General features: G+C 34.5%; 1 protein-coding gene across 7 annotated transcripts in view; it reads right to left on the bottom strand.

The window, feature by feature from the left end:
* Positions 1–24,208, bottom strand: part of SLC25A21 (solute carrier family 25 member 21) — a 481,388-nt gene that overhangs the window by 425,539 nt on the left and 31,641 nt on the right. Inside the window, exon 1 of one of the 7 annotated variants that reach the window (XM_079120311.1) lies at positions 656–3,043. The exons of 5 other annotated variants lie outside the window; for them this stretch is intronic. In XM_079120311.1, coding sequence (XP_078976437.1) covers positions 656–695 — 40 coding nt within the window. In that variant the 5' untranslated portion in view covers positions 696–3,043. Of the gene's footprint in view, positions 1–496; positions 503–655; positions 3,044–24,208 lie in introns of those variants that run through there. One more of the 7 variants, XM_079120316.1, reaches the window with a different exon arrangement.

Genomic DNA, 24,208 nt, shown 5'->3' with positions numbered 1-24,208 from the left:
AGTTCTTCTGAATTGTATCATTCATATAAATAAAACATGACGACTGTTTTCTAAAAATGACTTTACGTAACTGATCTCTTAAAAGGTCTTAAATCTTATTTACGCCTTTGGAGTTGAGGCCACATTGATTTGTAATAGTTTGGGATTTCCCAAAATCAGTGACAAAGCATGTGATATCCTTTCCCTGCTCTTTATTCTCCCTGCCTTCTCCAGGGAGCATTTCTCTGCTTTTTTCTCTGTCTACCTAAAATCCTTCTGGTGTGATCATCAGAGAGCTTCTAACCAAGTGGAGCACCATTCTCACATCTCTTTCCCCTTAACACTTAAACTGTGCATTGTTGAAAGGAAATTTAATCCATATGCTTCTAAGTAATTTACCCTTAACATATCAAAATATTCATTTGTAATACTTTCTTCTTGTTTCAATAATCCTCCTGAGTCTTTTTAAGGGCTTTTATTCTTCACTGAGTTTAGTAGTAAAAAATGGAATTTAACTCCAGAAGGGCAGTTCTTTTTCAACCTTTTAATTTCTCACTCACTTGGTAGACTTTACCAAGATTTCCCCCCCTTAGATTAAAGACAAAAAAAAATTAGTTCTAATACTCTTTATTCTCTTTCAGTTACATAATAAAAGTGTTAGAAAATTATTGCTTACTGTGTGCCAACAATGCCATGCTTTGTACTGACAGCCTCATCTGTATCTTCTTTAATATTTCACATTGAATGAGTAAGCATAATTCTTTTTCCTACTTTTCCAGATTCAAAAAGCAAAGCTCTGGAGACTGTTGCCTAAAATCACATAATTGGTAAGAACCCAGGTGTTATTAACTCCAAATACTGCACTGTACTCTTCATACATTAAATTTGAAAATAATCCCTAGGTAGTGTTCTAACTTCCATATCTGAAGGCCTTGCTGACAGGTCTTTTCCATCTCTAAAATTTTCACTACTTATCCTCTATATTTTTATTTATATTTTTCCTCTTTCTTACTTTTTGAAGCCTGCTTGTTAGACTCTGTGTGGACACTCAAAATAACTTCATATATTTTAATTGTTAAAATTTGGGGGGCGAACACCTGTTTAACAATAGGATAAGGGTTTAACAAACTTTAATAATGCAATGGATTTTAAATAATGGTTTGCAAAGTTTTTTAAAATATTCTTTTAGTTGTTGATGGACCTTTATTTTATTTATTGATTGATTTGTGCTGAGAATCGAACCCAGTGACTCATGCATGCTAGGCAAGCACTCTACCACTAAGCCACAATCCCAGCCCTTGCAAAGATATTTTAAGAGACATAATACTATAATGACAACTTTAAAATGCTGATGTAGAATTATATATATGACTTTCATTTTAATGCATTTATACAAACACCCATATGTGTACAAAAATACAATATAATGAAAATGCACCAAATTCTTAACATTTTAGCTATGGTACTGGGAATTGAATTCAGGGGTGCTTTACCACTGAGCTACATACCCAGCCCATTTTTATTTTTTTATTTTGAGACTGGGTCTCGCTAATTTGCTTAGCACCTCACTAAGTTGGTGAGGCTGGCCATCCAGAGGACAGAAAAAATATTGAATAAAACTTTTAGAACCAGATGCCACCATTTTAACTATCTTAGTATTTTCCAAAAGAGCTACATTGTACTTTCAGAAAGTAGATCATCAAAGCCAAACAATATTTCTAATAATAAATAAATTTGTACATATCAATTTCAATAATACCTAGATTAGTGGTCAAAGAGAACTGAAGCCTCATCTACATTGGTTAGGAATGCATGTTTAAGGTGCTGTGGGAAACAATATGCTGTAAGTAATAAACATCCTACCTTCACTGTCAGTAAAAAGGAAAGGAGGAAGCAGAGAAGAGATATTACACTAAATGATGTGAGCTGAAGTTTCTGAGTCCTGGCTTCCAAAGTGGTTCTGATATTTTAACCTACTTAGGGATTCTAAATACCACAGGAGCTTCTAACAAGGGTTTAATCAATACTCAAAGCATAGTCTGATTTCGGTTTCAGAATAAAAATAGTCACCCTGGAACAACTACTATGTTTCCATCTCCATTCCTTCATTTAACTTTCAAAAGCAGGTATCATTTTTCTATATTTAGGAAATTATGACTCAGAAACTGATGCATTTGCTCAATATCAGAGTTCACAGGAGGTAGAGTTAGTATTTGAATCCTTCCAAGATCCATGTTCTTTCTTTTATATTCTTCTTTTTCTCCTACTTCAACCTTTCCTTGCTATTTATACAACCAACCAGGATCTTCATGCTAATCTAACGACCCCAAAGCTCCAAATATTGCAATGGAACTCCAGCCAGTTGTAATATTTTATTTATCTATCCCATCTCTGATCTCAAATCAAATTCCAATTACTTGTAAGTTACTGAGATGAGTGAGGTATCAAGTTATGACTCATGCTTTGATAATTAAGTTGAAATTGATTTAATATAAAAGCATTTATTATTTGGAGGAAATAAAATTTTTACATATCCACTGAATATTTGGATCATAGCTTCTAACTCAAGAGTAAGGGTTACATTCTGAAATCCAGAAAAATTATGTGAAAAGGCATAAGTACAGTAGAAAAGCATCTGCCATGATATCACTCATTCCGTCATAAGACACTTATCAAGCAATTGCTGTTTGCCAGGATGCTCTCAAGGTATTTACCACCCACCCATGCATGCCTTTTAAAGGCAAACCAGAACTGATTCTAACCCTGAATCTTTTAGTTCTGTCAACTTAAAACTTGACATCTAGCTCAGGAAAGTAATAGGACACATGCAGAGAGGATAATTTCTGACTTTCCACCTTTCATGGATCACTTTACTGCAATCAGGATAGGTCATCATACAAGGTATCAGTACCCACTGACAACCTTCCCTCCACTTCATAAATGGACACCAAGTAGGGTTTTGAAATAGTTTAGTTCTATTATCAAAACAGAAAAATAACACAAATAACATTTTATTGTAAATGTCTGTTAAAATTTAAATGTTCAAATAAAGTCACTTTGTAGTTAGAAAATAACCTTCTTTCAAATTAACACTTAAATAGAAAATGCCATTGTGTAAATGTGTTTTCCCAAATTCTTAAAGTGGAGTCTAATCAACAATGTGATAATATTAAGAGGTGGAGTCTTTATGGAGGGAGCGATGAAGTCATGGAGTGGAGTCTTCATGAATGATATTAGTGCCCTCATAAAAGAGGTCTGAAGGAGTTTGTGGACCACTTCTTGTTCCACTTCTAAGGATGGAACAAGAAGGTGCCAATCTATAAGGCAGAGAGCTAGCCCTCACCAGACACTAAATCTTCTGGTACCTTGATCACAGCCTTCTAGCCTCTAACACTTATGAACAATAGATTTCTGTAACTTATAAATTACCCAATCTAAAGTTTTTGTTATAACAGCCTGAGTGAAACAAGACAGGGAAATAAAACATGGATAAAGGTCTAAAGCAATGAAATTACCAATGCGTGTATGTGTGTGTTTCTTTTTTTTCCTATTGCTGTGGCTCAAAACACAAACTTAATTTGTATCATGTTCCCAGGCAACTGTGAGAAGGCTTTTACATATGCTTTGTCATCACATGTGCATACAGCCCAAAAGAGGAAAGCATGTTTTGCTTTCCTTTTCTTTTTTAACCTTCTTTTACCTTCAAAGAAGTTAATGCTTAGAGAAGTTAACTATTTCACTTAAGATCACACAGGAGGTGGCACAGCACAAGGTCTATAACTTGAGCACTTGTACTCTTAACCACTACTGCCACACTGATGCCTAATGTTCTAAGACATCCATGAAGGCAATAGCCTGCCCAAATTCTTTATTTGTGTTTTCCTGTCCATTACCACAGCACCTGAACTATAACAACTTTAAGTACTCAGTATGAATTTGTTCTCTGTCCATACTGATGTATGTGGAGAGGGGGAGAGAGAAATGGTGAAAGAGAGTATATAATATTTTGAGATATATTTTGTACACACACACACACACACACACACACATACATACCTTTATGTGGATATGGATAAGAGTCAGTTTCAGTCAAGTAAATAGTATGAGCCATAAGGGTTTCCAGAGATCTCATCAAACCTATTTTCCTTTATATTATTTATCATTGGCATTTCTGATCTGGAACATAATATTAGAATACCAGGTAGAAGCCAGAGGTGAAACAAGGTCAAAATGAATGAACAGCAGAGACAGGAGTTAACTTTTCAAACTAAACAAGAGGTTTTATTTTAGGACCAAGGCAGGAAAGTAATAATACCAAGGATACTGACACTTAGCAAATAATAGGAAGTAGGCCAAATTCTGAAGTACAGGAAAAAGTTGGATTCGGAATCACCTACATACCAAATAAAATAGATCATCAAGGTATTCAGAGTATTAAATTATTAATGACTTTAGTCATATGTGGCCTAAGTCAAAAGGGCTCAAAGAAAAGGGGGTCTCTAATTCTAAACACAAAACAGAAGCCCAAGATATCCAGATAGGACCAGAGATGTGGACCTTCTTTCCTCAGGATCAAATCACCTACCCAGCAAATTAATTATAGGGGAAATGCCTTTCCCATCTTAGATTGAGCTTTTTAATTTAAAAAGAAAGGACTTCAGGGGCTGGGGAGATAGCTCAGCTGGTAAAGTGCTTGCCTTGCAAGCACAAGGCCCTGAGTTCGATCCTCAGTACTGCATAAAAAGAATCCAAGAAAGGACTTCAGTGTGAACATAAATCAAGACTATCTGTTCCAAAAGAAGAAACCACATATCTACTAATAAAATTCTATTTCATCACACAACCAAAACGCTCCAAGATGATAATTAGTTTGCTATTGCTCTTTCCATGTACATGTATAGATATTCAAAGCATATCAAAATGTAGACAATATTCCAAGAATTTATTCATAAAGTGCTCTTGGAATAAAAAGAATGTTCTTTTAATTTTGCTTATATTAACAAAGCAGTTGTCATAGACAATATTATATTCTATTAAACAAGAACACATAGTACCTGAAAAGTACTGGACACTGTTAAGTATTTTACTCATTTGACCCATATAACAACCTTATATCATATTATTATTATCATCATCCCCAATTTACTAAGAAACTGGAGAACAAAGAGATTAAGTAACTCACCCAAGAGCTCCCAGCTTAACAAAATGAATATTCTAAGATTCAAGCCCAGCCATTCCCTGTCCTGTAACTGTCACATGCATTTTGTATATACTTGGCAAGAGCACTAGGAGCACAGGGGAAATCTGAGAACCACAGAGAAGCAGAAATATGTGAGAATGAGTTGTGGGTCCTGGTGAAAATAAAAATAGGTCTCAGTTTCCCTGTGACATTTCTAGTTTGTGCCTGTTGTCACAGTATAATTATTAATAGTATTTATTGTCTTCCCCAGTAATCTCTAAGTTTGGTCAAGTTTGGGCCAATTTGTTAGGTCCTATTTTACAAAGGGCAAGATTCCAGCTTTGTTGTCTATAATGTCCCCATCTGTAAAGTTGGAATGTTAACACTTGCCCCCTTTCTAACTCCTAAGAAGAAGTTATTGTCATATTATGCAGAAGAATACAAATGTAAGGTGTTATAATGTCTTTCTAATGTCGGATAGTTGTATAGGGAGCTTTTACAACTACTGACCTCCCATCATGTGCTGTGCATGCTTTACACTTACTATTGGAATCATGACCCTGAGTATATAATGCCTTTTTATTCTTCCAAAACAAACATTTATGACAGAAACTTTGGTGTCAGAATAAAGTACAAACAAATAAATCATTAAGTCATTATTAACCATTATTACTGAACCAGAAACTATGTCAAGGAACTTGAAAAGAGAGTTTTGCTAATTTCATTAAATAACATCCACTTTATGGTTGACTCATTATTCCACTTAAGCCAGAAAAATGAGTATAATAAAAAGAATAAGCTATTTTGTTATTTAAAGAACAGTTAAAAAGGGCTAGTACTGATAAGTTATTCATGAGAAAGAAGAGGTGTAGATTCATTTTACAAAGGAAAAAGTATACTGAAACCCTGCAAGTACAGTAGTGAGTTAGAATTCAGGGGAAAAAAATCACCTAAATATTGGAAATTAAGGGGTGTGTGCCCTGCCAGTCAGTGTGTGCATGTGTACCCTTTGCATACTGGCTTTTTAGTGTAGAAATCCCAAAATAAACAGGATAAAAAAATAACATCTAAAATGGAGAAACATATATTTCTTTTCATCTTTTCCTTAGTTTTCCAATCTCTGTTCTGCAATGTCTACCTATGATCTCCCCTATACTCTAATTTCTAAGATAACAGCAATTTTATTACAACTTCACACTTTCCTTCTCCCCTTCAGTTTATCATCTCACTAAATGTATTCATCTCTGTGACTGAAGATAGAGGAATAAAACTTCTCTTATATTGTATGTTCATTTTTTTTTTCTTAAATATTGTCTTTCTGCAAAACTGAGTTTGGATCACAGTTTTCTTGCCTATAAAATGAGAAGTTTCAATTAGTTGATCCCCATGAAATTCATGGCTTTGTAGATCATGTGGCAATGTATTATGTGATGAGGGAGCTTAATAAATGCTTCAGACTAAGACAAGGATAAAGAAGATGATGGTGTGAATGACTATATCTCACTTTTGGGTATGTGTGTGGAAATGGATGATCACCATAACAATTAACTCTGTTTTAATTAAGCAATGAACACCTGGAAAAACAAGAAAAAGAAAGGACCAGTGAAAGAAGAAAAGAAAGAATGAATGAAAGAGAGAGAGAGGAGAAAGAAAGAAAGAAAGAAAGAAAGAAAGAAAGAAAGAAAGAGAGAAAGAGAAGGAGAGAAAGAGAAAGAGGAGAGAGAAAGGGAGGGAGGATATAAGTGATATAAGCAAGAAAGAAAAAGAAAGGGAGGGAGGGAGAAGAAAGCAAAGAAACAAGAATAGAAAGGAAAAACCTTTGGGGTATATAAAATGTGAGATTTGGAGCACTACTATAATTTCTTACTGCAGTGAAATTTTATCTGTTTGTCATGAGAATAAAATGCAAAGCCAAGATATATAAATGTAATTTCGGCTTTCGGAAATACCTTTTTATCTTTACCTGTCAGACAGAGTGGTTGTGGAAGTAAAAAATGGCATGCAGTGAGGGGACCTATGTGTTAGCAAGGAAGCCACTTGAGTTTTATGGATCTGGATTTTGTCATGGTTCCTGAGACTTCTCAGAGTGTGAAATAATGGGAGAAATTATGTATAACTTTTGTTCCCTACAGTTTTTTCTACATTGCATAACTGTCATATGGTTGACTAATTCCCTTCAGTGGATAACCTGAGGTCTTCATGGAGAAAAATAGAAGGACAAAACATTTAATGAGTCCTATTTGCCAGTTATATTCCCACAGAGACATGAAATTGTTAACACTGCAGTCAAAAACTAAATCACAGCTTAAATGTATATAATAGAAGCAAAATATTACAATATTATTAAAATATGTATGTTTATTCTTTATAAGATCATAGTATTCCAAAAATCAGAACTTCTAACTTTCTATGAAAAACAGTTTTATACTTTTGAAAAAAATGCATAATTGTGTAAAACAATAGTTGGTGAATACTACTTCAGACTTTCTAATCATGCTGTAGGGAATCCAAAAGCTCATTTCCTCTGAACTTCTATTACTTATGTTTTATGTTAAGAGGTTACATTGGTTTGCAAAGGCATTAGTTAGCCAGAAAACTAGTCCCTAGAGCACTTACTTCATTATTAAATGCAAAACAATACACTAAGTGGCAGGATGAAGACAACTGTGCAAAATGTACTAAAATTACCTAATAGTTTTATAGAGAACAGGTGAATATCATTCCATTCTGGAGTAGTAAGCACATCCCTTTAAAGAGGGCATGCATTTGCTCTTGCAAGCGTGAAAGCATCTTTATCTTCCTTGATTTCTCAGAAGGAAAAACATAGTATGTCACAGTAGTTGCTTTTCAGTTGCTATGACAAAAAACAGCTAAGAAAATCAACTTAAAAGGAGGAAAGGCTTATTTTGGCTCAGTTTCAGGGGTTTCAGTCTCTGGTCACTTGGACTCCAGTGTTTCAGGGCCTGTGGCGATGCAAAACATCATGGCAGGGAGTGCATGGTAGTGCAAAACTGCACAGCAGCTCAAAGACAGAAATGAGACGAAGGGGCTGGGGCTTCACTGTAACCTTTAAAGGCATGCCTTCAAAGACCTACTTCCTCTAACTAGGCCCCACCTCCTAAAGTTTCCACCACCTCCCAACAGCCCAGTAAGCTATGAATCCATTAAGAGATTAATCCATCAATAAGGTCAGAATCCTCATGATCCAATCACTTCCCAAAGCCCTCACCTCTGAACACTGCTGCCTTGTGGACCAAACCTTCAACACATGAGTTTCTGGAGGATATTTCAGATCCAAATTATAACACATTTACAGGCTGCCTGCTAGAGTTAAGAACAGAGGAAAGAGTGATGGGGTCACTTGAAATTCATTTTTCTCCAGGTCACTCCCTCCTTGTTCTGAGAATGGGCTAAACTCCACCCACACAACCTCCCCAGCACCATAACTCAGGTATTTAAGGGACTCCATCATTTAGTACTCATTGTCATTTGAATCTATGGCAATGAAAATATTTCAGGCAATTGTTTATCAATGACCGATAGTAAAATAATGGAGGAACAATCTTCTTTAACTAGCACTTATCTTACATGTTACTTGGTTTTAAAGAGACCAAAAACAACAACAACAACAAAAAAAACCTACTTATTTTTTGAACAACAAAATCACAGAGAGAAGAATGTCGTGGACCAAGTTAATGCACAGTATATTGGGACGATAATCTAGTCTAAGAATAAAAATACATGAATTCTGCCTTTGAAACCTTTGAAAGTTTACATCTTCTCTCTAAGCCTCAGTGTTTTCATATAAAATAAGGAAACTGGGTTCAATTGAAGATATTTAAGCTTTTCCTGAGATGAGAATTTTTTGCAACAAAATTTGCTAATGAGCCCAATTTGTGAAACTGATAAAGTAACCCTGATCTGATTGAAAAGAGGGCAGGAAACTCAAGCATAACCAATCACCTTCCTGCCTACCCTCTTCCCAATCCACATGCAAGCCACTAAACTTCAGAATCTCTAAGGTCACTTCTGTGATTCCAGGTGGATGACAAAAAGAATAAATACAGCAGATATTAGTCTTCAAAGGCTAATACTAAGCTGTCTCAATCTCAGGAAAAGAGTTTAAGAGAAAGATAAAGGGGGAATTGATGGCCCTCTCTCAGTGGTTCTACATTCTAGCTAGTGGAGCCTTATTTTAGAAAATGCCTTTTATTTGCTATCATTCACTTCTGGTTTAAAAAGCTGAAGAGTTGAATGATGGAATCATTTATAAGGAATAAATTTATTATTCCTTCCTTAAATAATAAATTCATATTTATTAAATAAATGTCATATTTCTTACCCATTTCAATTCACTCTTCTCTAAGGAGAGCCAAATGATGCATAAGATACAGACTGTTCCTATACATTTACGCTTATTCATCATTATTCTAAGCAAAGGGGAGAAAGAATAAAGAGGGGAAAGGAAGAGAAAAGGGGAGAGGAAAAAAATCAAACATATTAATTAGAGTGCTTTGGAAGAGAATATAGAATTGTCCTCCAACATTCATTCTCCTCTTCCATACTATTAGTAATAGAATACCTCCCTCCATTATATCTCTTACTTTTAGCTAAACACCTAATTTTCTCTCTCCAAATTTCACTTTCCAGTCTTTTCCAGTCAATGGAATAGGAAATGTCATAAGCTATTTCAGGTAGTATTTGTATTAAGAAACCTGCTTTCTCCCCCATATGAAACTCAGGCTGAGATTAGGACATGGTGATAATTCATTTGTCTTTTAATGTACAGATGGCGATCATATTCTAGGGAAGGCAGAAAAAATTAGAAGTCACATAGATTCCTTGACTTATAAAAGAATGTCCTGTATGACTTCTTCCTTTTCTGAGTCACTATATTGTAGGGTCTCTTTAGTACAGAAGTTTAGATTATATCCCAATGAACTTAAGTTTTTCAACCTTATTAATGCCTAAAAATAAAAACAAAAATGAAAGGAAGGAAGGAAGGGAGGGAGGGAGGGAAAGGAAAAGAAAGGACAGGAGGGGAAAGGAATAGAGGCCAAGAGACAAACCTCATTATGTGCTTCTATCTCTGTTACGAGGGTATTTCCCTAGAGTGTCTTAACTCTTGCTCAGTTCTTGGAGTGTCAGACCACACTAAGAAAGGTTCGTAAAGTGATTCTGAGGGTTTCCATGGACATTTCAGGTAGGTCATATTTCAAAAGTCCAAAAGAAATTTCAGCAGGAGGCTGAAATCATTCACTGTAGTCACATACTAGCTATGGCTGTCTGTTAGTTTCCTATTACACGGAGCTTAAAAGTATAACTTTTTTGCTATCACACAAATACCTCTATCTTGCTTTTTAATTTAGCTTGATAGATTTAATTAAATATGAAATATGTCTAATCTCTTTACTGTTTACTTCCATTCCTCATGAAAATAGGAAGTAATAGAGGGAATTACAAAGACCATGTTCACAAGCTGAGCATATACAGACTGTGAGTATAGAGCATATAAGAAAGCACAAAGCAGTATTATTTTATTTTATCATTGATATTGCTTTCTTTCCTAAGAGTCTTTTCTCTAGTAATTTGGAGAATACCATATGCAATTATTAAAACTTACGATTTGACATAATAATGTTAAACTTCTTTCATTTGGTATATTTATATATTTACTACTAAGATATTTGAAAGCTATTTTTTAATCCAATAAGCATTAATAATGGGGCTGGAGTTGTAGCTCAGTGGTAAAGTGCTTGCCTAGCATATGTGAAACACTGGGTTATCGTTAACACTGCATAAAAATAAAAGTATTGTGTCCATCCACAACTGAAGAAAATATTTTTTAAAAGCATTGATAATATATTTTAATAGTCCAGGAAATTAAGCATTAAAAATTGTAGAGAAAAATAGGTTAGATATGATGACGTAACAAAAATGTATAGCATGTCCTGACATTCCATTTTTCTTCAGAGTTTTGTTTGCTTTTCCTCCTACGTACCAGAATAAAACATAGAGTTATAATCAACATGTGATGACAAATGGTCTCAGGGTTGGGTTTGCATTCTTCTAAATATATTGGCATTTGTAAGCTGGAAAAGATAGATGTAATCAACCACCCTCAGACAAAAGTAGGATGACTATTCTGGCAAAATGTTCAAACCACATTAAGCCCTAATTTGAAATGATGTTTGAAAGAAAGCAATGCAACTAGGACCAATTTATTTGTACAGCAACTAAAAACTGAACTCACTCAACATATTTAAGGATGGAAACAATTAAATGTGTTTGTTTTCTAAATAGACCAAGTATATTAGAAACTTCGAAGATTAAAAAAAATTTCAATTTTACTACACTCTATTATTTGTTGCTGCACAAATACTTAAATCATTTTCTTTAATGGCCCTCTGAGATTGTTCTAATAAAACATTCTATTTTTAAGACTGAATAAACAGTATGTTTAATTTCACATTATCAAGTCATAGAGTTCCATTTTAATTAGCAGCATATAGAAGGAAGTACTGTGAAGTGTGAATCAGCTTAAGCAAAATATCATTTATGAGGGGTATTCTTGGTTTTCATTCTTGTTTAAAAAAACACTAAAAAAGGTAAATTTTTATCCTTTATCCTTGAATACAAATCAAATTTTAATGGTATGCTGAGAAAATTAGGCATAATTATGTCATGTGAGTTCTCTTAGGTGCATACCTAGACACAATAGGCATTTCTGCTGAAGATAACAAATACTATGGCTCCAAGGAGACTGAAATAGTGATGTTGCTATCCAGAATAACATCCTGCTCCAAATGTGGGATGGCTAAATACCAGCATATCATCAAGTCTTTGGCTAATACATGTACCCTGACCACTCAATCAAGGAGTATCTTTAAGACCAAGTGTCCTAGACTCTCCGGCGTCTTTTCTCTAGGGCTCTATTCTGACAAGGCTGGCTAACAGAGGTGGCTCTTTACACACCGTAATGAAGCCCAGGTTGGGAGGGCAGTCCTGCCAAGGTCCCACTGAAGTTTGCCAAGAATTGATGCTACAGAGTATTGAAAACAGGATAGGGCTCTTGTCAGTTCTCCTCCTCCACACCACTAATTTGTGGATATGTCTGATGAACATTTGAATGAATACATGTGAAGTGAAATTTTTTTTTTCCATAAGGAACACACATTAACAGCAAAAGTACATTATAAGGCTTGCCCCTTCATGCAAGACACTGGAAAGAATGATAGGAAAAGAAGAAAACTCACTAATATTTTCTTTCCAGGGTTTATTTACTGCAGAAATACTAACATATTCAAGTGCACCACATGTTCCTAACATTGGTTGTGACTCCTAGAAATCCATCTAGGGTTAGGATAGTATACTTGACTTTGATGTGTACCTATTCAAGCTACTGGAAAAGGGTTAAGGAGACTCTGCTGATAATAGCATTCAGCCTGAGAGATATTTACATGACTGAAATACTAGTGAGACAACAAAAGCATGACTGAAACATCAAGTTTAATGAATCGCTTCATTCTACACTATTATATGAATTCATATAGAGCAAGTCTAAAGCATTTTAATTGAGCTAAAAACCAATGAATACTTCAGATACTATAATTGTATTATTCAGCACTTCAGCTAAAGTATTTAAAGATTTCAAGTGCTTTTCTATTTAAAAAGTACATTAAAAATGAAAATATAAGTAATATATGTAATAAATAGATTTTAAATAAATTTACATTGTAGATTTATATACATGATATAGAACCCGTCCAGGGGAACACATGAGGGATAAAATACTTTGAAAAGAGTTTTAAAGGAAAAGTTTTTTAAAAGTTAAATATTACTTAGAAGCGCATAGTCATAAATCTTAATTCAGTCAGTAAGTGCTAAGAGCACGCGTAAGATACCATATTTCAATTATCACAGCACATAACATACATAACGATATCCTGTCTTTTAAGTTGAGTATCCTAGTGAATGTCCAGATCTATGTCCTATCTGTGGTAACTAATTTTAAATATCCTACTCTTAATTGTAGTTTTTAGAGAAGAACTACCTTAAAATACCTATATATTCACCTGATATGCATCTTATAACGCTTAAAATACACTGGTTCTAAAAGGCATACATATGTTACTTTTTCTGAATTCAGCATTATGTTTTAAGTTTGTGGACATACTGTTGGAAGCCTCTGCTAGTCAGACCTTTCCAAACTAACCAGAACATATCCTTTTAATAAAAAATAATAGCTATGTTCTCATTTTCAAAGTTTGAGATTAAAACCTACAGTGAAAGAATCCAGCTGAGAAGAAATTTCCTTTTGGTTAAAAAAAATAATGTCATTAAATTTATCGGAACAATATGAAATGAAGATGTTGTTGTTGGGTCTTTCACTTATAATGGAAACCAAATAGGCTTGCTGGCTTAGTAAAACCCATAAATTATTCGTCACATAACCTTTCAACAATAATTTTAAACATATAAAAGATAAGTTACAAAAGAAATCCACTATCTTTGATAATCAAACTAAACAATTATGGATCTTTTTGTGTGACTTAATTGCCCAGATTTCCAAAAAAAAAAAAAAAAAAAAATCACATAATCTCACGTGTTAAAATATTTCCTTTACATATTTTAAGCATGGCAAGACAGCTTTTCAAAACATAACTTAGAATTGGGTGCCATTGCAACTCCAGATTCAGATCCTTTGACAGGGCAGCTTGGTTTGCTAATTTTGGCCTATATTTTTAAAAACAACTTACTACAACTTTACATGGTAGCATTCAATTTTCCCCCATAGTTTATAGCCTAAAAATGCAGTTTTAATTACTTTTGATATTGAAAAAGAGAACAATTACTCTTTTTAGTTTTCAACAAAGAGCTAAAAGGTACAGGAATCATCCTTTTGAAATTTGTAATGCAGGCAAAACAGTGAATGTGAATAGAAACTAAGTAAATAATTCCTCCCATCTAAACTCTTTTTTCAGGCCATCAGTAGCCTATGCCCTAAAAAAGAAATGGTGAAAAATTTATTCCTAGGGAACAGTTTATTTACTATAAGATGTGGATCAGTAAAGTGTTTTGTGTCCTGGAAATTTAAAGTTAATTCTTACTGTGAAAGTTTTAAGAAAACAAGCATATCATAAACATACTTCTGCATTTTAGAGCTGGCATTCATTTTATTTGAGAAAACTATTTTTTATTTTTTACAAAATGCATTTTGATTCATTGTACATTTTTTCTATGTTCCTAGCGTCAGCATTCTTAGATGTGTAGAAATGAGAAAAGTAACTTAATAGTATCCTTATATAACCAACCTAATATACCGTATATCAGAGTACGCTTTCATTCTCTACATGGGAATAAAAGGAGTGGGGGAAGGGTAGAAAATGAAATCCCAGGAGATAAACTGAGTTTAGTTAAAATGATACTTTTCTAAAAAGAATTTTAAGCTGCTTCAAATAGTCATGTCAAGTCAGAGCCGAGGCTCAATACTGCCATCTTCTTCTGAAAAGCAGAAATACAAGAAGCAATCTCAGGATAAAAAGCAGGTAGTTAGTGAATACATAAAATTCACTAAATATATCATTTATATATTTGTCATTTTGGAGAGGAAGTTCACTAAAGATTATATGTAATATATATATGCTTATATTTATATATATACACTATATACACTTTATTAAATTAACAAATATTTCTGAACTATAAAATGCCTTTGTGTGCATTTGTGTGTGTGTGTGTGTGTGTGTGTGTGTGCATGCGTGAATTCCCCCTTCCTCCAAAGAGGAGCAGGGAATATATAACTAATTTGTTTATCCTATTATTTAAAGTTCAATTTCTTTTTCTTATTTTGAGGACATTTAAGGATTGAGATAACTACTAAGGCAGTGGATAAAGCCAACCCTAAATTTAGGCACAGTCACGAAACTATTTTATTTTAGGGCTTTTATTCCCAGATACTAGTGGTTTCCTTACCTAATATGTGATTGCTGAAAACTTACCATTAGAGTACGCTATCAGAGGAGCAGAGAGTGTAGTTATATAGCATTTGCCTTAGCATGCAAGAGATTCTGGATTCTAAGGCCAGCACTCTCCACTTCCCCAAAAGACTTTTTAAATTAAAAGCTTTCAGCTCTATTAAAATGTAAGTCAATCACAGAGATGTAAATTTGTAATGTATTAGCAAGTACATAGATCTTACTGTGCATTATTCTCAGGTAGTGCTGCTGCAAGTTCCAGGACAATGCCAGTTTATGCCTCTTGTACCAGAGTAATTATTAAAAACTTTCCTTTCAATCTTGATTAGATATATGCTTACCTTATTCTTAACTCCTTTTCTGAGGGTAGGATTTAGCAGAAGAGAGGAGACCTTTGTGGCAAATAGGGGAGGCACTACTACCAAAGTGATGGGGAGGAGAATGGGAAGGTTGAAAGGAAAGTGCTTCTCAGGGAATTGCAGTTGTGGGTCATTTAACGTGCAGCATATGTTGTGAGAAAGGTTCTGTTAGGTGATTTCATGATTGTGCAATACCACAGCATACACTTTCACAAACCAAGATGAAATGCGTCAATCCTCTGATGTGGCTGCTTCATGCAATCATTGATGCAGTCAAAGGATACGGTAAAGAGGAGATACATGAGGCTGCTGCTGGTGCAAAAAGGCACTCTTTTATAGCAAACTTCTTAATATATATAAGTAGAGCCACTCTAAAATAATAATAATTAGTATAGTATAGTGTCTATTACCATCAAGTATTATGAACTGTACATACTTGTATGTACTATAATTTAATATGACTAGCCAGTTTGTCATTTGAGCATTTGAATAATGTGTTATACTACAACATTATGATGGCTACAGTGTCTCCAGGTGATGGGAATTTTTCAACTCCATTATTGAGGTCAAGGGGCAAAAGGACAGTCAGTGTAGTCAATGAATGACTGGGTCAGGAAGATGGGGACTGATTCAGAGGAAATAAAATGCTAATACCTCCAGAGCACTTCTCCAACCTGTTGCCAAGGTTACCTGCCTCCAGGGAATTGTTCCTCCCTGCAAGGAGTTGTTAATGAATGCCCCCTGGGCAGCTCCTTTCCAGCCTACACCCCTGAGTTGCTTTGTTCTGGCACTCTTGTATCACTCCACCTTTTGATCACTGGTCACACAGGCAAGAGAAGAGCCAGAGGGACATTATAACAAAGGAAATCTAAAATCTATAAAAGGGACTGGACACCCCACTCCCTTGGGCACCAACTTGGACCCCTTGCACTTCAGAGGAGTCTCTGTCCCTCTCTTTCTCTGTTCTATCCTTTAAATAAACCTTTTTGCTCTTGCCTGGGTGTTTCTCAGGTGTTCAGTCTTCAACACCTGCAGAACTGAACTCCAATCCTTTAGTCAACACTGGTATTATAATCTCAAAATCACTATCATATAAGTAGACCACTCTTGATTGAAAGGTCATCGTATGGCATGACTGTATTTAGTTATTGCCTTAATAGGGCTTAAAGGGCAAAAAAACACAATGCAACACCATCTTGACAATAGTAAAATGTATATTTGGCTAACAACTACATGAAAGCACCAGATTTAGCTAATTACTATGTTTATAGCTATTTATGGTTTTGCTGAAGAACAAAGGTACTACTTTGGAATCCCTTTTGCTAAATGAACAGAGTACTACTGCAGCCATTTCTCAGTTCCAAAATAAAGAGAAATATATACAGAACCAGCCTGAGAGAATTAGGCCTAGGGGAGCTTGCCACATTCTACTACATGTATTTTGGCCCTGTGTAGCAAAACACCTTTTTGCCTTTGGTAATAGTGAGATCTGTGAGTGAATCCTAGAAGGAACAACTGAAGTTATTAGCAGTGTCAGTTGTTAGAGAAGTCACTCATAGACAGAACAGCTCTTTTAATCTGACTGATACACAAAAAACGCATATACTTAAAGGTGGAGTTTCCATTCAAGAAGGGCCTTAGGCCCAAGGGGGAAAGGGAGGATGTGACCACTCTTACCAAAAACTTAATCATATAGGGATCAATGCTCTAACACCATGCAGGGTAGAAGGAGATTCAGTGCTCAGACTTTAAAAACAGAAGATAAGAAAGGGACAGTTCTATGAATCTATCAAAAGAACACATTTTATATAAATCTTAAGAATTATATTAAAATTTTATCACAAAACACAGTAATATGTTTTTATACCTTCTAAGTTCAATCATTCAAACTTCCAGTATTTCTTTGAGTAAACTATGAAATGAAATCATGCTTAAGAGAAGTTCCCCCATTCCTCTAGTATCTAAGAATCTTTATATAGCTTATTGGAGTAAATTATCCCCTCATCCACAACCTCCAAATTTAATCAGAGTGTTGTAAACATTTTGCTTTTAGCCCTTTTAACACAAAACATATATTTTACATGCAATTAATGTCATTCAAAATAATCTGTCTTGAAAAGTTATAAGTTGTGTTATAAAAAGCAAAAATGACATGTTTTTAAATTATTAAAAGGGGCTTACTTCATGTTCATCAATCTGTCTTTAGTTGTCTGAAAAGTAGTGCCAACTTTAAGTGCTTTCTGCCTTTCTAGTGTTAAAAAGGACAACAAGCACAACTGTCAGCCCCTTCACTGATAGGATAGGGGAGGATACCCATGTAGTCAGATCTCACTACTTCACCTTCAATAAAAAGACACTGCACACAACAATCTGTCTACCATTCCTAAAGTTTCATTACCACCCAAGTTGGCTCATTTGTGGGGGAAAAGTTGGTCAAAGGAAAATATTCAGAGCTGGGATGTTTTATTTGTACCCTCTTCTTGATCTTAGTAAGTGGCAGCATTCCCATTGGCAGGACCAACAATGAGAGAACACTCCACAGAAGTTTCTCCATATATAAATCAATAGAAAAATATATATTCTCCACCTTGGAGAGCAAAAATGTTCTAACTGGTGAAAGCACTACCAGTCACATACTTCTACCACTATTTCCTCTTATAAAGGAAAAACTGAGAGAGCTATGTGCACTATAGAGCTGCAGTCACCAACTAAATGAGAACAGACTGAAGCTAATAAATGGGCCAAATAAACATTTCTTTGTAAAATGTATTATGGTCAAGACCTTTTAACCTTGAGTGACCTGAGGAATTGCCTATAGGGCACAAAGAGGGTGACCATACACCCTTTAAAAGTGAGTTTTAAACTTACTTTCTCAGAATTCCATACCACTTGTGCTGGTCAAAAAGTTTAATCTAACAACCCCAGATACCACTCATGAAAATGATTGGAAAGAAGAGGCTACTTTTCATGATACTCTTTCTTTTGACTGATTACATAATTGGGATGATTTTTCTCCCAAAATGAATTGTGGAAACATGAGCTCAATTGATTTAGTGTTCCTAAACTCATTGACTAATTCATAGTGAAGGACATGTCAATGAGATGAGAAGAGGAAATAAAAACAGATAGACATATAACAAGTTATCAATATGTGAATATCAGTAGTCACTTGGTTTAACTGAAAGTTGCTTACTTTATTAAATACAATAATTGGAGGATTTTGATGGAAAAACTGGCTCCTTTTCTTAGACCCCATCTCATCTCATGCCATAATTCTTCCTTTAAAGAACCACCCCATGAGTCATATACTTCACAAAGTGTTCCCTAATGCCTAGAGACAGAAGTAAACTTTTCTGATCTCTACTGGCAAAAGTCTTTCTCTGTTCCCCTTAACATGTTCTATTCTACATTTGCATTTCTGGAGGAACTTCAGCATTTTGATTCTCTCAAGAATGAGTAGACTGACCCTTTGTTCTAATGGGTCTTCGACTCCATCCTGACATCTCTGAGTCTCTTCTGTGAAGAGAAATCATTCTTTTTTCTCACAATGAATTCTTCCAGTTGTTAATAAGGTCTATTTTATGTTAAACTACTCTGAACTTACCCATGGATCCTAATTATGCATTCTAAAATTAAGCCAAAGTCTACTCTATTTTTCATGTTACAGTCCTTTAATATGTTGTATTCTTCAGATTACATATGCCCCATAAGAATGGCTTCTAGACCTTTCATCATCTGTCATTCTTTGAAATATATCTTTCATTTCGTCAATATTCTTCTTAAGTTTTCCCATCAGAAATAGGAAAGAAAGACAAGTGAGGGAATTAATGGTAGGCCAAGACAAATGTGAGAAAAGAACAAAGAACTACCAAGCGCAACGGAAGGGACAATTCTCAAATTACTGAGTAAGACTAACCCAAGGATTATAGTGCCCCCTCATATATCTACCTGTGGTTCACTTTTCCAAAGTGAATACTAAAGAATAAACAAAACTAATAATAGCAAACCTTTATGTGCACTTTTATGTAGTAGCTCATTTAATAATTGCAATAGTCTTCTGAAGTAGATACCATCTCATCATTTTACAGGTGAAGAAACTGATGCTTAAAGAAAGTTAATTATTTGCTAACAGTAATACAAGTGAATGGTAAAGCTGAAACTCTACCCAGGTCTATCTGATTGCAAACCAGAGCATCAAATCTTATACTACATTACTTACTTTTTAAAACAGACATATGACAGGCAGATAGACTAGTAGATATTAAATTAAAAAGCAGGTGTGATCACAAATTTAGGAAACTCAAGTTATATATAAAAACAGGCAACTGCTACATTTCTCAGAACTTTAATATGCTAAGGTACATTGCCAATTTTCAACAGAGGGGTGTAGTATGCCTGTTTCACACACCTATTTAATTATAAAAACTCTAAATGCATTTTGCAAAATTAGTATTCCACAAAACACACTATAGAAAATGACACACCAGGTTTAGAACAACTCCAAAAATAGAAGTATCTGTTGTTTAATCATTTATGAATGTACCTAATGGTGCTTGTGAAAGTGGACTTTCATACCTAAATTCCTTGCTTGGGGAAACTATGTCAATATAATCTGGAAAGCTGAGTGGAATGTGGCTTGATCATAGCATATTCTTTCCTTTATTCATTCAAAAGAAAATAATGAACAACTATCATGAACCAGACTCTGTGCAAAGTGCTGTGCATACAAAAATGATCATAACCCAATTAATTACTTCTGTTAAGGTACTGATTATTTATGAGGAATATAGACAGAGTTACACACTATACACATCTCCACAAGTGACTCATATTGTAGTGCTGTCCACTCAATATGTAGAGTAGTCTCAGAAGCTTTGAAAGTAGACATGTAAAGAAATGACATGAGATAGTATAATGAATGCAACATTTGAGACCTACAAGAAGTTTAGATTCCACGCAAGAGAAAATTTAACTCCATTTAGGTATAACGGAAAATTTCACCAAAGAGGGGCAACATCCTCCTTCCCTTTGCCCTGACCATTAATAGTGGTCCAATAACTTTCTTGTCCCCCAATAATTAAGACCATATTCCACAAAATACCAAAAATTAAAGTGTCATTTATCTCAAAAATGATCAAAAATTCCCTTTCTCAAAAAAATCAATTTGCATGGTTATGCATATTGGTCCATATGCCTTATAACAATCTGCTACTATGTCTTCATCTTTAAAATCCAATATCAAATAGACACATCTCTGGAGAATAATTTGGGAGTGAAACTTGTACTCTAGAAGTCCTTGGGACTTTACTCACAGAAAATGGGAAGTTACCTATATATAATTATGAGTGAGAAGAATGTTAAAAATGTAAATTGTTTGTTTTCAAAGCATTTTAGTATCTAAAAAACTTCCCACCATTTGGAAAAAGAGAAGACTTTAAGATTATTGCAAAATGCTCTAAGTGATTTCTTTGAATAATTTAATCTGGGTGGGAAGGGGTAGAGGAAGGAGGTAAAATAAGTGATACTGAAATGGAGCCAGACTTGGAGAACCTGCTTTGGGCTAGTTGTCCTTCCAATCCCTCCACTACCTTCATCAAGAACTAAATGAAAACAAACACCCATAACTGACAAGAAAAGAATAGAAAGATCTACAGACAGTAAATAATGTGACTTTCCTTGTTATGAAACAATTTTTAAAACTAGAGGAAAAAAAAAAAACCTGCAAACTGTCACCCATGTTATTTGCCTTACCAGATACTCCTTCACTAAGCTCCCCAATTTTCTTATTTAATCATAAAAAACTGGAAAGAACAATACAGCCAAGCACTATCATAAAAATGTAAATAAATGTATTTAATTAAATAATACAGGTCACAGATACATATTTGGACTTCCCTGCACTCAAGAAGCTTACAAAAACATTTTAGTCTCTCTTACATAGAAAAACTGTGACAGTCAATTGTTTTGTTAAGTTTGCAAAACAGATTTTTCTCAAAGTTAATGAATTGTATTTTTGCTAGAGATCTATGTTTGAAAAGAGGACCATGGAACTGATCTTACTCGAAGGAAAATGTCTTGGGTCTACTGGAAACTACTAAAACCTGTGTTTCTAAAACACTAATATTAAAGATATATCGCTTACCCATCTCTACCATGCTTCTGAGAACATGAGTTAGAACAAAAAAAAGAAAGTGATAGAGGTAGCTTGTTATACAGATTCAGGATAACTACCAGTTACTGAGTGATGACCAGGTATCAGGCATTACAAATATTATCTCATTAATACTCCAAAGAGGGTGTTTTAATCCTTGTTTTACAAATGAGGAAACTAGGATTCAAAGAGCTTGGGAAATGTGCATGAGGTCACTTAGCTATATTGTGGCAGAATCAGGATTCTGATCCAGGAATGTCTCACTTCAGATACCATAAAATTTCACTCATCAGCTGCCTCTACAGAGTGTACTTATGCAGATACCTACTACTTGAAACAAATGTCTTTGACTTTAACTTAATGCTGCACAATGTATGCATTTCCAGCAGCTCCCTCTCAGTTTTAACCTCTTCTTCCATCTAGATCTTTGTCTTTGACTTACAGTGCTTTATTATTATGATGATGATCATTGCTTTTTTATCATTTATTATTTAATGGGGAAAGCTTGAAAGAGTATAAGACTGCTGATACAGAGTCAGAATGGGTCTCAAATTGTTTTTTTATACTTACATGAATCTAAAATCCTAATATCCTCCTGGGTCAAATGCAAACTAAGTCTTCAAGAACACAAAGACTAGTTCTCTGGCTGACTGCTACATTCAATTATCTTGTCTGAAATAATATAAACTGACACATGGGAACCTCAAAACTAAAATCCTAGCCAGGGAAACAGAAGTGGACTTCAACCAACATAATTTCTCAATGGTGCTGGAATTAGTTTGGTAAAGGATGTGATACACTGACACTCAGAAAAGTCATATCCAGTTATCACAAGGAGAACACACTATGAAAAATATAAGGACGAGGACAGGCTGAATCTTTTACTATTGGCCAAGAAGCAATGAGAAGGGGATTCCATGATTAGGGACCTAATAATTCAACAAACAAAATTACAAGAGAAGTTATGTTATAATCTACATTTAAGCAACTGGAAGATAATTTTCTTGTTTATTATGTGCTAAATACAACCACCATAAGAAAAGAGAAATGCCTGTTCTTCGTTTCCTTACTTGCAAGTCAATAGGTATTTATCTTAAAAAAAAATATCCATACTACAATGGCTTAAAAAGTAGTACTATGTTGTGTAAGTCAAGGAATGCCTAGGATTGCTGGCAACTATGAGAATCTAGGAAAGAGGCACAGAACAAATTCTCCATTGGTGCCTCCAGAAGGAACCAGCCCTGTCAACACATCGATTTTGGACTTGTAGGCTCCAGAACTGTGAGATAATAAATTTATGTTGTTCAAAGTTTTAAAAAATGATATTTAGCAAGAATTTTGAATTGGGAAATAAAGCAGGAGTTGCATTAAATTGTGTTATTTTGGTGTGTCCATACAAAGGAATCCCCTGACATCAAAGTAAATGTACAAGTCAATATAGTCCATGTTCTACAACTTAAGGATTATTTGTTAGCACAAATGCATAAACTAAATGGTGCTGTTCAACAGAGTAGCCACTAGCCACATGTGGCTACTTAAATTTGTTAAAATAAGATTAAAAATTCATTTCCTGAATCCTATTGGACACATTTCAAGTGCTCAAGTCACATGTGACTCATAGTTACCCTTTTAGACAGTACAGACACAGAATATTTCCATGAATGGACTAAGATCTACTAGAAAGTGCTGGTTTAGAAGGATAAAATATAGAGTATCACTACTTCTTCTTAAAGAAATTCCCAACTTCTTATTCAATGCTGTGACTTCATAACACAAGTGACAGCTATATTCCAGTCTCATAAATATTACTTTGAATTTACAACCTACAAAAACTGAACTGGTGCTTTATTGTGCACAGTGGCAGATCAGCATCTAGTTTGGAGATGCTATTATCCTGACCTTTTTTTGTTGGCAAGAATTAAATGGTGCAGTTTCATTTGTCTGGATTGGAACATAGCTGTGGTAAAAAAAAATGGAAAACATGATGCTTCCTCTTCAACAATGACCCCAACTTACGCAGTGTTCCTTTCAGGACTGTCCCTAAGTGATTGTAAAGCATATTTCAGACCAACAGTAATCCTGAACTTTACCAAAAAACATAATAAGCCCTCAAGATAATAAAAGAATTAATCCCAATAGAAGAAATCTGTGAATTGCCCCTGCTCCCATGTTCTCTCACTGAGATAGAAATAATCTAAATTATATAAATTAAAAATGTCTGTGATCAAAACAGTCCACCCAGAAAGTAGATAATCAATATTCCATAGTGTCTACAGACCTCAAAATAGGTTTAGTGTCTTTTAAAATTATGTAAAAGTTTCAAGCTTCTCATAATCTATTCCTCAATTTTACTTCTATTTAATTATCATGATTCTATCCTATTTCTTTCTTGCCTGAATTGAATCCTCCTTGAGAATTTTCGTAATATTTGTTTCTCAAGACCATGCTTTTAGCATTAAAAACTTTTAAAAGGCTTTAAAAATTAAGGACTCAGTATATCTATAATATTTTATAAGAATGACAATGACAGAATGAAAATAAAGTTGAGTCCTGCTATAATGGC

Source organism: Sciurus vulgaris (genome assembly GCF_902686455.1).
Source record: "Sciurus vulgaris genome assembly, chromosome: 2".
Taxonomy (NCBI): Eukaryota; Metazoa; Chordata; class Mammalia; order Rodentia; family Sciuridae; genus Sciurus; species Sciurus vulgaris.
The sequence above is the reverse complement of the archived record's forward strand: the minus strand, read 5'-3'. Positions and strand labels throughout refer to the sequence as shown.